Source organism: Octopus bimaculoides, chromosome 4, assembly GCF_001194135.2.
Source record: "Octopus bimaculoides isolate UCB-OBI-ISO-001 chromosome 4, ASM119413v2, whole genome shotgun sequence".
Lineage (NCBI taxonomy): Eukaryota > Metazoa > Mollusca > Cephalopoda > Octopoda > Octopodidae > Octopus > Octopus bimaculoides.
In genome coordinates this window covers 140,515,430-140,528,325 of record NC_068984.1, presented here as the reverse complement: position 1 = coordinate 140,528,325, position 12,896 = coordinate 140,515,430, and the positions used below count along the sequence as shown (strand labels likewise).

At 36.5% G+C, this 12,896-nt stretch overlaps 1 protein-coding gene across 2 annotated transcripts; it reads right to left on the bottom strand.

Moving 5' to 3' along the window:
- Positions 1–253: 253 nt before the first annotated feature.
- LOC106881374 (bifunctional peptidase and arginyl-hydroxylase JMJD5) lies at positions 254–12,673 on the bottom strand. 2 transcript variants are annotated; one of them, XM_052967532.1, is made up of 8 exons: positions 11,968–12,673; positions 9,559–9,724; positions 8,667–8,826; positions 6,814–7,005; positions 4,756–4,888; positions 3,891–4,054; positions 3,228–3,350; positions 254–657 (listed from the first exon to the last, which is right to left on the bottom strand). In XM_052967532.1, exons 1-8 carry the CDS (start codon positions 12,140–12,142, stop codon positions 604–606), a joined length of 1,167 nt encoding a protein of 388 aa, XP_052823492.1. In that variant the 5' UTR covers positions 12,143–12,673; the 3' UTR covers positions 254–603. The 2 variants fall into 2 exon arrangements, with proteins under 2 accessions (XP_052823492.1, XP_014787224.1); XM_014931738.2 differs by having other exon boundaries at positions 254–1,716; positions 11,968–12,668.
- Between the last annotated feature and the right edge of the window lie 223 nt (positions 12,674–12,896).

Below are 12,896 nucleotides of genomic sequence, written 5' to 3'. Positions count from 1 at the left end.
GTGGCACATAAAAGACACCATTTCGAGCGTGGCCGTTTTCGTGCGGGTGACACGTAAAAGCACCCACTACACTCTCTGAGTGGTTGGCGTTAGGAAGGGCATCCAGCTGTAGAAACTCTGCCAAATCAGACTGGAGCCTGGTGTTGCCATCCGGTTTCACCAGTCCTCAGTCAAATCGTCCAACCCATGCTAGCATGGAAAGCGGACGTTAAACGATGATGATGATGATGATGATGAATAATAATAATAATAATAATAATAATTTGTTCTTTATTTGCTACAAAGAGCTCATGCATATATGAAGTGTCAAAACATAGAAGCTACAAACTATGTGTGATGTTTGACAATAGAAAATGTAAAAGCAAAACTAAACACTGCATGGCTCACAATACACAGAGTTGGGTTCACTTGTGTAGTAAGCACAGGCAATATAAATAAAACTACTGAAGTAACAACAACAATGACAATAATAGTGAGAAAAAATCTTGAGAAGTACATGGAACAAATAGGTGCTGCAATCAGGGTGGAGCACTTGCAGAAAACAGCACTGCTTGGAACTGCACAAATACTCCAGATGGTGCTCAAAAAATAAGGGGTGTTACCTTAGTTCACTGGTAGTGAACAGCTGACACTGTAGTACATTTCCAGCATTAGAAGCTGTGCAAAGACAATAAAATAATAATAATAAAAAGAAAGAAAATACTTGTAAACTGATAGATGTAAGTATTTAATAAAAATACATCTGTCAAGGAATTTGACAAGATCACTAAATATAAAGATCTAGAAATTGAAATACAAAAGATGTAGTATCTTAAAGCAAAAAACTGTACCTGTTATAGTAGGTGCTCTTGGTATAATAGAAAAGTTATATCAGAAACACCAAGATAAGATCCCAGGAGACCCATCTCTCAAAGAAATTTCAAGAGATTGTACTGATAAGAACCACTCAAATCCTTAGAAAAACTATATCAACTTAAGTATTTTGTGTTGTGTTATATGAATGTATTTCTGTACTATCCTCCCCACTTGCCTTGCCCTCCACAAACTATCAATTATATCTAAACATCTCTTGACCATCAGCTGCCCTGTAGGTGGACCCAGTAAGTGATTGTATCAAACATGCATTTTAAAAGAATAATAATAATAATAATAATAATAATAATAATAATAATAATAATTAGACATGATCCAAATAGTAATTGGTGCATTTGGAAGTATCAACATTCAGCTACCAGCATGGCTGAAAAAGGTTGGTGCAAGTGTGAAGGTAGAACGCCTACACAAATCAGCCATGCTTGGAACTAAAAGAATCCATTACAGGGTTCTTGAAGCGTGACCAGTAAAACAGGTGTCACCTTAGTCTGCTGGTTGTGGACAGCTGACACTTTCCATCATACCTAGCAAAATAAGCTGTGAGTTTTCATCAAATAATAATAATAATGATAATGATAATAATAATAATAATAATAATAATGATGATGTTGATGATGATGATGATGACGATGGTGATGATGATGATGATGATGATGCAGTAGGCTGAGATTAAGTATTATTTTAAAGTTCTTCTTTCTTTTTTGAGAATCTAGAATTGAAAACTTTCACAACAACCATCAGTTTGCGAGGAGAAAGATTATCGATTTCATGACGAGTCAAATAATCTTTGTCTTTTTTTGCCATCTTCCAGAACACTTCCAATGCAGGAGGTCTTTTGTTGTCCTGTAAAATACACAGAGCATAATTTGGTATATTTAAAGTTTTGGAATAAAATTTTTTTCAATCACAATTCAGTATTTGGTTTGCAAGATTCTTGGTGTGAACTTGTGCATTAAAGCAAATTTTGTTGTATCTAAGGACCGTCATTATGCCAATAATAAACGCGTACTCATCATCAGGAGAACAGACCAGATGGAAAATAACAGACACTAAGAGACAGAGATCAGATATCAAAGACACAAAAAGTGACCCATACTTCCTTGTTCTATGCCACCCCACCCCCTGCAATAAATGTCCCCTGGCCCTTCTATACTGCTCCTGGCCTGAACAGCCATCTCAAGCACTGGCCTCCTTCGCACCCATCAGGATGAAGAGGATCAATCACTCATGACAGATTAACTACTCAGATACGAGTTAATGCCACTGCTGTCAATAATCAATTAATTGGTTAACGTTTAACCAGCTGACTAATCAATTGTTTGATTAAGCATTCGTTTTATCAATCACTCTGCTAGGTTTATCAAAGTCCTTTTATCACTACTCGCAACCTCACCACTGACATGACCTCTCTATTCAAGGTCAGCTTTAGACCTATTGGAGTCAAGAGGACATGTCATTAATGATGTCACAAACAGTAACAAAAGAAATGTGACAAACCTAGCTGATTAATCAAACTAGTAATCAAACAATCGATTGATTAATTGGTTAAATGTTAACAAATTGACTAATAATAGTAAAAGAAGTGAAATAGAACCAGTGTGTGTGTTTATTATTGGCATAATGACCCTTGTAATATGCATCTATCTATATGTGTAAATGCATTAGAATGTGTTATGTGGTAAAAACATGGGGGTTGAACCTCTTAACTGCAAAAGCATAGCATATTTGAACCAGATATGACCGGTTTAAAAGCTAAAGGGTTAATAATAAGGGTTGTTATTTTCTATAGTTTCAGTGCAGCAGCATTACAATTTATGTTTTGGAACTTTAATAGATATCTAATTATCCTTAAGAATATAGCTTGCTCAAAGCATTTGATCCTCAAGATTCTGAGCTGCCTGAGATCATCCTTGGTTCTACAAATCAAACTTTGTGTTTTGAAGGGATCTAAATTAAAACCTTCCCTAAGTATTTCATATCAATTTATGTTCCAAATACTAGCTCAAGAAGGATAAAGCTTTTTCATTAAATTCTTTATTATTTTCAAAATGAATTGGAACAAAGGCATTGTGTTTCAGAAGGAATATGGTAACAAAAGGGTTAAAGTAATCTAAATTAAAACCTTTCCTTAAAATCTCATATTAATTTATTTTCCAAATACCAGCTTGAGAAAAACAATTCTTTATTATTTTCGAAATGGATTGAAGGAAAGCCATTGTGTGGTGTGTATGTTGAAATGAAATATAACAAATAGATTAAAGTGAGCTAGATTAAAACTTTCCCTCAACATTTAATATTAATTTATGGTCCCTATGAAATAGGGTAACAAAAGGGTTTAAAAAAATCATACTCACTTGCTTGAAAGCCATGTCATAAAAATGTTCAAACTGGTGAAAAGAAAGTCTATCCTTAGCTCCTAGCAAAAGTTGTAGAAGTTTCTGGAAACTTTCTGGGCTGAATTTTACATTAGATAGTTGCTGGAAAGAAAAATCAGAAGCAAAAATGGTAAAATGGTATTGCTACCAATGTTAGTGACCTACTGTTAACGTTATATGAAGGCATTTATAGTTAAACACACCAAACTAAAAAGATTGCTTCTTTCTCTTCTGGGCAACACTTGTGAGTTACTACTTATTTCTGATTTATCATCATCACCACCAGCAGCAGCAGCAGCACCACCACCACCACCACCACCACAATCATCATCATCATTATCATTATCTTTTATCATCAGGCGCAGGAGTGGCTGTGTGGTAAGTAGCTTACTTACCAACTACATGGTTCCAGGTTCAGTCTCACTGTGTGGCACCTTGGGCAAGTGTCTTCTACTATAGCCTCGGGCCCACCAAAGCCTTGTGAGTGGATTTGGTAGACGGAAACTGAAAGAAGCCCGTTGTATATATGTATATATATATGTATATATATGTATGTGTGTGTCAAAGGTGGTGCTCCAGCATGGCCACAGTTCAATGACTGAAGCAAGTTAAAGATTAATGATTAAAGATCAAAGAATTTACCTTATGCCCTTTAGTGTATGTCCATAAGAAATTGGCATCTGTAAGTTTAAATGTTTTTTGGACTTCATCTCCAAAGCAACCCCTCAGATCAAACTGAGTAGATGGTGCAAAGTGGATTGTATAGGAAATAGCTCTCCCGTAAGATCTCACTTGATGCAAGTATTCTGTGGAAGAGAGTAAAATAATAATACATCCAATGACACGAAATGGTAAACAAAAGATTATGAAATACATTCCAGGAGGTATATCAGCTGAAACATAGTGTTATCAACAAACAAGATGAGGACAAATATCCATCAAATGTAAATGATGTAAATAACTGGTTGATTGTTTAACCAATTCATTAAACAAATGATTGATTAGTTGGTTAGATATCAAACCAATTGACTAACAGTAAAGAGTGATCTTGAACCAGTGTATGTGGTATTGTAATTAGCTTAACCCATTACCTACCAGTGATCTCATATGAGATCACTTAAAAGTTACAAATTTCGTAATTATCTGTCAATATTTACACATATCTAACCTTTTTGCTATATCTACTAGGTATATTTCTCTGATATTCAAATGAGGTTTGCTAATTTTTAACCCAATATCTTGCTTATTTCTATTTAAAATGTTATTTTGAAATGTTATTTGAAATGTTATTCTGATGATTTCAGCATGTTTCTAAGGCTGTTTTATGCTAGAAATCAAAGTTTCATAAAAAAAATTCCAGTTAATAGAATTATGGGAGGTAATGGGTAAATGATTCTCTCAAGACACAAAATATAGATTGTAGTTACTGAGATTCCAATACTCAGAAAAAGGATTAATCCATTCCTGGGTTTTATGAATGTTTTGTAAGATAATGCAGCATACATACCAGATGGTATATACAGACAATCTCCACCATAGAGACTAGCATATACCCATGGGGTTTTTGCAAAGTTGGTATTTTTGAACATGTTTATTTTGTTCATGTCCAGTGGAGAATGACCAGAAATTGATGTGGGATACTGAAAAATAAAAACAAAAATTCATGATTTTGCTTTGTTTTATTTTATTTATTTATCTTTTCACTTTTTCACTTGCTTCTCTCACTGGACTGTGGCCGTGCTGGGGTGCCATCTTGAAGGGTTTTAGTTAAATAAATCAACCACCAGTACTTATTTTTGGGGGTTTTTTTTTTTTAGAGTTTGGCATTTATTCTATTAGGCACTTTTGCCAAACCACTAAGTTACGGGGATGTACACAAACTACCACCAGTTGTCAAGTGTTGGTGAGAAACAAATACAAAGGCACACACACACACACACGCACAACAGGCTTCTTCACAGTTTACACCTATCAAATCCACTCACAAGGCATTAGTTGGCCCAGGGCTATAATAGAAAATATTGTCCAAGGTGCTGCACAGTGGGACTGAACCCAGCACCTCATGGCTGCAGAGTGAGTTTCTTAACCACACAGCCATGCCTCTACCTATTTATTTATTTATTTATTTTCATTTATTTGTTCATTCCATATAAGGAGAAGCTGGAACAAGGATGGGTATTTTTTATCCCTTTAACTGTCACTCAGGTGTGAAGTTAGTGCCCGTGACCCTTGACAGAGCCCTCCAAGAGTAGTGAGAAAGAGGGAGAAAGTATCCTCAAACTAGAGACTAACTCTGAATTCTTGCAACAGAAGGGACCCTTCTAAAAGCATCCACGGTGCCAGGCAGTGGTATTAATGAATGAAGTCTACTGTTCACATAGACCAAGGTGGGATTTGAACTCGGAACCTAATGAACTGGAGCAAATACAACAAGGCACCCAATCAGATGTTCTGAAATTTCCTCCAGTTCCTCAAAAGGCTAAATGGTAAAGTTGACTTTGGTGAGATTTGAACATATTTGTACACAAAGTTACAATAAATTCTGCCCTACTGATTCTACCAATTTCCTCTGTGCTGGCACCTCATGCAAAAGCACCTGAGCCAGTGCCGTGGGGTTGGTGGTCAATGTAATTGACCCCTCCATCTCACAAATGTAAAGATCTAGGCTTATGTTTATTTTTGACATATGATGATGATGGTGATGATGATGACGACGACAACGACGTTGCCAAACTGCTAAGTTACGGGGACGTAAACACACCAGCATCGGTTGTCAAGTGATGGGGGACAAACACAGACACACAAACATATACATACATACATATATATATATATATATATATATATATATATATATACATACGACGGGCTTCTTTCATTTTCCGTCTACCAAATCCACTCACAAGGCTTTGGTCAGCCCGAGGCTATAGTGGAAGACACATGCCCAAGGTGCCACGCAGTGGGACTGAACCCTGAGCCCTGAGAGTGTAGTGGGTGCTTTTTACATTCCACCAGCACGAGGGCCAGTCAGGCGATACTGGCAATATATATATATATATATATATATATATATAGTTCAAAAAAACAATAACAAAAAAACAACAAAGTGAGGACGTGATATGGATAGTATTATTGGACGCTCAGGAAAGGAAAGAGAGAGTGTATGACGTTTCGAGCGTAGCCCTTCGTCGGAAAGATGGAAAGTTCGGAGAATGGAAGAACGGAGAAAGAGGAAAATGGTACCGATGCCCACGAGGTTACATTGTATATATATATATATATACATATATATTCTTTAATTTTTTGCTCTTCCTAACACCAACCACTACAGCTGCCATCTATACCCTGAAAACCAGCACAGCCGCCCATCCCGACAAGCTAGTGAGATCCTGTGGAACCTCCATCCCATGCTAATATGGAACACGGATGTCAAATGATAAAAGAGAGGGAGAGAGAGAGTAGGGAGAGAGAGAGCAGGGAGAGAGAGAGCAGGGAGAGAGAGAGAGAGCAGAGAGAGAGAGAGAGAGAGCAGAGAGAAAGTAATGTAGGCAACAGCCTTACAAACCTCTTCCACAAATTCGAAGTTTTTCTTGTATTTCTTTTTCATGAGAATAAAATCCCGACGTCCAAACTGCAAGCAGTGTAGAATATGGTCGGAATGACTGTGTAGCTGGGTGTTGGCAAAACCACTGCTAATCCATAACTCAGACTCAAGCAGACGGTGAAAATAAGATCCACAACTGAGACATTGAGGAATCTAAAATATTTAAATGAAGATTATTATAAATATGAAATTAACCCTTTAGCATTCAAACTGACCATATCCAGCTCAAATATATTCTACCAGTTTTATGTTCAAACCAGTCAGATCCAGCCTCTTACACCTTTCCTACAATGTCATTTTAACCCTTTCGTTACCCACCCAGCTGAAACCGGCTCTGGCTCTGTAGTACAAATGTCTTGTTTTCATAAGTTTTGAATTAAAATTTTCCATCAAAACTTAGTCACAGTTTAGAGAAATAATTCTTAACCTTTTCAATACCAACCTTAGTCACAATTTGTGTTCCTAACACTAGCTGAATGATAACTTAGTTATTTTACTAAATTCTTTGTTATCTTTAAAGTAATTGAAAGAAATACAGAGCATCTCAACAGAAATATGGTAACAAAAGGGTTAAAATATATAATAGAGAAACAATTCTTAACCCTTTCGATACCAACCCACCTGAAACTGCCTCTGGCTCTGAGTACAGATGTCTAGATTTCATAAGTTTTGAATTAAAATCTTCCATCAAACCTTAGTCACAATTTATGTTCCTAACACTAGCTGAATGATAACTAAGTTATTTTACTAAATTCTTTGTTATATTTAAAGTAATTGAAAGAAACACAGAGAATCTCAACAGAAATATGGTAACAAAAGGGTTAAAATATATAATAGAGAAACAATTCTTAACCCTTTCAATACCAACTCACCTGAAACTGCCTCTGGCTCTGAGTACAGATGTCTAGATTTCATAAGTTTTGAATTAAAATCTTCCATCAAACCTTAGTCACAATTTATGTTCCTAACACTAGCTGAATGATAACTAAGTTATTTTTCTAAATTCTTTGTTATATTTAAAGTAATTAAAAGAAACCTGACAGAGCATCTCAAAATAAATGCAGTAATGAAAGGGTTAAAGATAAACTATCATATCATTGAAATCTTGATGGTTATAAGACAATGCATGATTAATTTAAAACAATGTGAATAAGTAATCATTACATTTAATAGAGTAATCTGAATGCAGTGGAGCCGGAAACAACACAAAGAACAAAAACTAGTGGGAGAAGGCAATATTCAGGTGATATCGTGAACCTTGCCTCCCATTATATATATGGCCCAGTGGTTAGGGCAGCAGACTCGCAGTCGGAGGATCGCGGCTTCGATTCCCAGACCGGACGTTGTGTGTGTTTATTGAGCAAAAACACCTGAAAGCTCCACAAGGCTCCGGCAGTGGGGGGGGGGGGGACCCCTGTTGTACTCTTTTGCCCCAACTTTCTCTCGCTCTTTCTTCCTGTTTCTTGAGTAACTCTGCGATGGACTGGCGTCCTGTCCAGCTGGGGGGAGTACATACGCCATAGAAACCGGGAAACTGGGCCCATGATCCTGGCTAGACTTTGAAAGGGCGACGTTTATCCTTTTTATATATATATTTACTTGTTTCAGTCATTATACTGTGGCCATGCTGGGGCACTGCCTTGAAGAAAGAAATTCTTGGCATGTATGTATTTATGTATGTATGTATCTATGTATGTATATGAGAAAAGGAATGATAGATTGAGAATATAGAGTGAAAAAAAAAAAGAAGGGGACACAACAAACAAGAGAGCAAGAGAAAAAGAGGAGGAAAAAAGAACATATCTATAACTCACAGTTAGTTCACTAGCCATTAGAAGCGGAATGGTCGTTGCAAGGTACCAGTCTTCGTACATGTACTCAAGAAGGAATTTCTTGAATTTCATTTGAACGATTCTCACTTTACCTGGAAATTGTTGTTTCCGCACACTTACAGGCACAGATATATTACCATACCTGACAAAATTGAATCCAAATAAGAGAAATGAGATAATTATAGAAATATGTATGTCATTGTTTAGTTTTATTTCAAGATTTCTTGCCAACAGAGAAAGAGTCAGTTTCTAATCTAGATTCCAGACTCCTTCAATGGAATTTCAACACCAACAACAAGGTATGTATGTATGTATGTTCTGGGTCTACTACTAGGTCCTTGTGGAGGCACAATGGCCTAGTGGTTAGGGCAGTGGACTCGCGGTCGTAGGATCGCAGTTTCAATTCCCAGACCGGGCGTTGTGAGTGTTTATTGAGCAAAAACACCTAAAGCTCCACGAGGCTCCGGCAGGGGATGGTGGCGAACCCTGCTGTACTCTTTCACCACAACTTTCTCTCACTCTTACTTCCTGTTTCTGTTGTGCCAGTATTTCAAAGGGTCAGCCTTGTCACACTGTGTCACGCTGAATATCCCCGAGAACTATGTTAAGGGTACACGTGTCTGTGGAGTGCTATGCCACTTGCACGTTAATTTCACAAGCAGGCTGTTCCGTTGATCGGATCAACTGGAACCCTCGACGTCATAAGCAATGGAGTGCCAACAACAAAAACAACTACTAGGTCCTTTGGCAGTTAGCTCAGCTTGAAGAATCTGTCTTGTGATTCTTCCCTGCATCATTCTAACCACATATCCAAAGTATCGGATCCAAAACCTCTCATCATCTAGGAAAATTTGAAAAGAAAATGGTCACTTACTTTTCCTTTAAGTAATCATCTTTTTCCCATGTTTTAGCTATTGGGACATTCTTCATTGCTCCTAACATCATTACAGGCTGGTTGTCTTGGATGTATTTGTAGAATGATTCCGGATTGGGCATTCCTTTTGTTTCTTTTACTTTGCCATCAGGGTGTCGCTGAAACCCTAGAAAATATGATTGAAAACATTATCATATGTGTATGAAATATAATTACATGTATGCTGCCGTAAGGCTTCACTTCCACACACACCAGCTTAATTTAATTCGTTCTTATATTCATCAAGAGGAATATAAAGGAAATTGGAATAGAGTGCCCAGTAGAACAGTTACAAAAGGTTTGCCTCCTTGGCACGGCCAGAATAATCAGGAAAGTATTAGAGAGCTGAAAAGAATGGATAGTATGGTACCGTAGGCTGCAGGTAGTAAGCTCGCTACGCATGCAAGACTCCAGGAGCTCCAACAAAACCTGAGAAAATAATAATAATAATGATAATAATAATAATAATAATGATAATAATAATAATCCTTTCTTTATTGGTTACAACGGCCAAAAATTGTGGGGAGGAGACTAGTCAATTACATCAATCCTAGTGTTTCGCTGGTACTTAATTTACCAATCCTGAAAGGATGAAAGGTAAAGTCGATCTCAGTGGAATTTGAACTCAGAATGCAGCGACAGGTGAAATACCACCAAGCATTTTGTCCAGCATGCTAATGATTCTGCCACCTCACCACCTTAATAATAATAATAATAATAATTTTCACTATAGGTACAAGGCCTGAAATTGGTGGAGGGTCTAGTCAATTTTATTGACCACAGTGTATAGCTGGTACTTAATTTATCGACCCTGAAAGGATGAAAAGCAAAGTCGACTTTGGAATGGAAAGACAGTCAAAATGTTGCAAAGCACTTTGTCTGCTGTGCTAACAATTCTGTCAGCCAATCGCTTTAACAATAATGGTTTCAAATTTTACCACAAGGGCAGCAATTTTGGGGGAGCAGGGATGAGATGATTACATTGACCCCAGTGTTCAACTGGCACTTATTTTATCCACCCAGAAAAGATAAAAGGTGAAATTGACCTCAGCTGAATTTGAACTCAGAACATAAAGACGGATAAACTGCTAGTAAGCATTTTACCCGGCATGCTAACAAATCTGCCAGCTCATCACCTTAATTGCTTTAACAATAATGATAATAATAATCCTTTCTACTATAGGTTTATGGCCTGAAATATTTTGGTAGAATGAGGGGTACTAGTTGATAACATCGACTCCCAGTGCTAGACTGGTATTTATTTCACTGACCAGAGAGGATGAAAGACAAAGTTGACTCAATGTTCTATATTTTAGAAATGAGGAATTATGTACAATATTCACATTCGACGGATATGTGTTCTCATCTTGTTTGTTGTTATCACAATGTTTTGGCTGATGTACTCTCCAGCCTTCATCAGGTGTCCCCAACTGGGGTACTCTGTTCTCATTCCTAATAATAATACCAAGGTATTTTTTTTTTTTACTTGTTTCAATCATTTGACTGCAGCCATGCTGGAGCACCACCTTTAGTCGAGCAAATTGACCCCAGGACTTATTCTTTGTAAGTTTATCCGTCTCTTTTGCCAAACTGGTTGTCAAGCAATGCTAGGGGGACAAACACAGACACACAAACACACACACACACATACATATTTATACATATATATACGACGGTCTTCTTTCAGTTTCCCTCTACCAAATCCACTCACAAGGCTTAGGTTGGCCTGAGGCTATAGTAGAAGACACTAGCCCAAGATGTCACGCAATGGGACTGAACCCGGAACCATGTGGTTGGTAAGCAAGCTACTTACCACACAGCCACTCCTGTGCTTATTATTATTTATTCTGGGGTTGAACCCTGAATTTTAGGGTTAGTAGCCCGTGCTCTTAACCACTATGCTATATACCTATGGGCAATTATAGAGTGAATTTTAGGACTTATAAACCTACTATTTTTGTATCTTTTCTTAATACTGGTTCCCAAATTCTACTCATATCAGCACCAGGTCTGCTTAGGAGGTTATTGAGTCCTAGCATATGCGCTGCGTCTTTTATAAATTGACTTTGGCAGAATTTGAACTCAGATTGTAAATACAGATGAAATTCAGCAAAAAGTGACGACTGAGGCTAGAATGTATTTGGTCGTAGGTTTTCATGATAAGGGCTGATCAGGTATTTAAACATCAACGATAAGGAGATTTAGACAAAAATGAAAACAATATACAGAGTAAAAAAAAATAAAAATGAGAAAATAACAAATAAATAATTGCGTCAATTAATTAATTGATTGACTGATTAATACTAATTAATACTAATTTATGAGCTTTAAAGTTCATTCATTCAAATTTCAACGAAGAGATCTTCTTACCGAGTGGTCTTAGATGTCCTTCAGGAATTCTAGAATCAACAGATTTCTCAATCAGTGGGGGGAACACATAATCAATCCTCTGGTCCTTTTGAAAACTTATTCGAGCATAAACAAGGGAGCAGTTTATATTAAACATGAAAAAAAGGCAAACCTTTAGAAATTGTGTAAAACCCATTGTTGCTCTTATTGTTGTTGTACACTTTATTTTTGATGTCTTTTTTTCTTTTTTATTGCAAATATTTAGTTATAATATATTTTAGTATATTATATAGTATTATATTATATATATGTATATATATATATAGTTGATAATTCTTTGTGTACGTATTATACAATAGATGTAGTATACATATAAATATATGTATAAATATGTATAAATATTGTGTTTATATAGTATGGTTAGGATCTAATGTGATATTCTGACTAAAAGATATTTATATTTATGAAGATATACAATAGAATCTTTTGCTTTACTTCATCTTGTCTTTTGAATTCTGCAAGTGTAAGTGATTTCGCCACGTAAAAGGGATACAAAGTTATATAAACGTGTGTATGTATATGTATGTATATCTCAGAGTCTATGCGTGTATCATAGACTCATAGTGACATGCATACATACATGTGTGTGTGTGTGTGTGTGTGTGTGCGTGGGTGCATAAGTGAGAGAGGGACATGTATGTGAGTGCAGATGTGTGTACCTGTGTATGTATGTGTGTGTGCTTGTTTATGTGTGGGTATGGATGTATTTCTGTTTAAATTTGTGTGAATGTGTCTGTTCATATATGGCATGTATATGTGTGTGCATGTATGTATGTATGTATGTATGTATGTGTGTGTACAGTATGTACATGTATCCACACAATTATATATTTTTATGCATATGTATATGTCTATAAATGTATATATACATATATGTGTGTATATATATA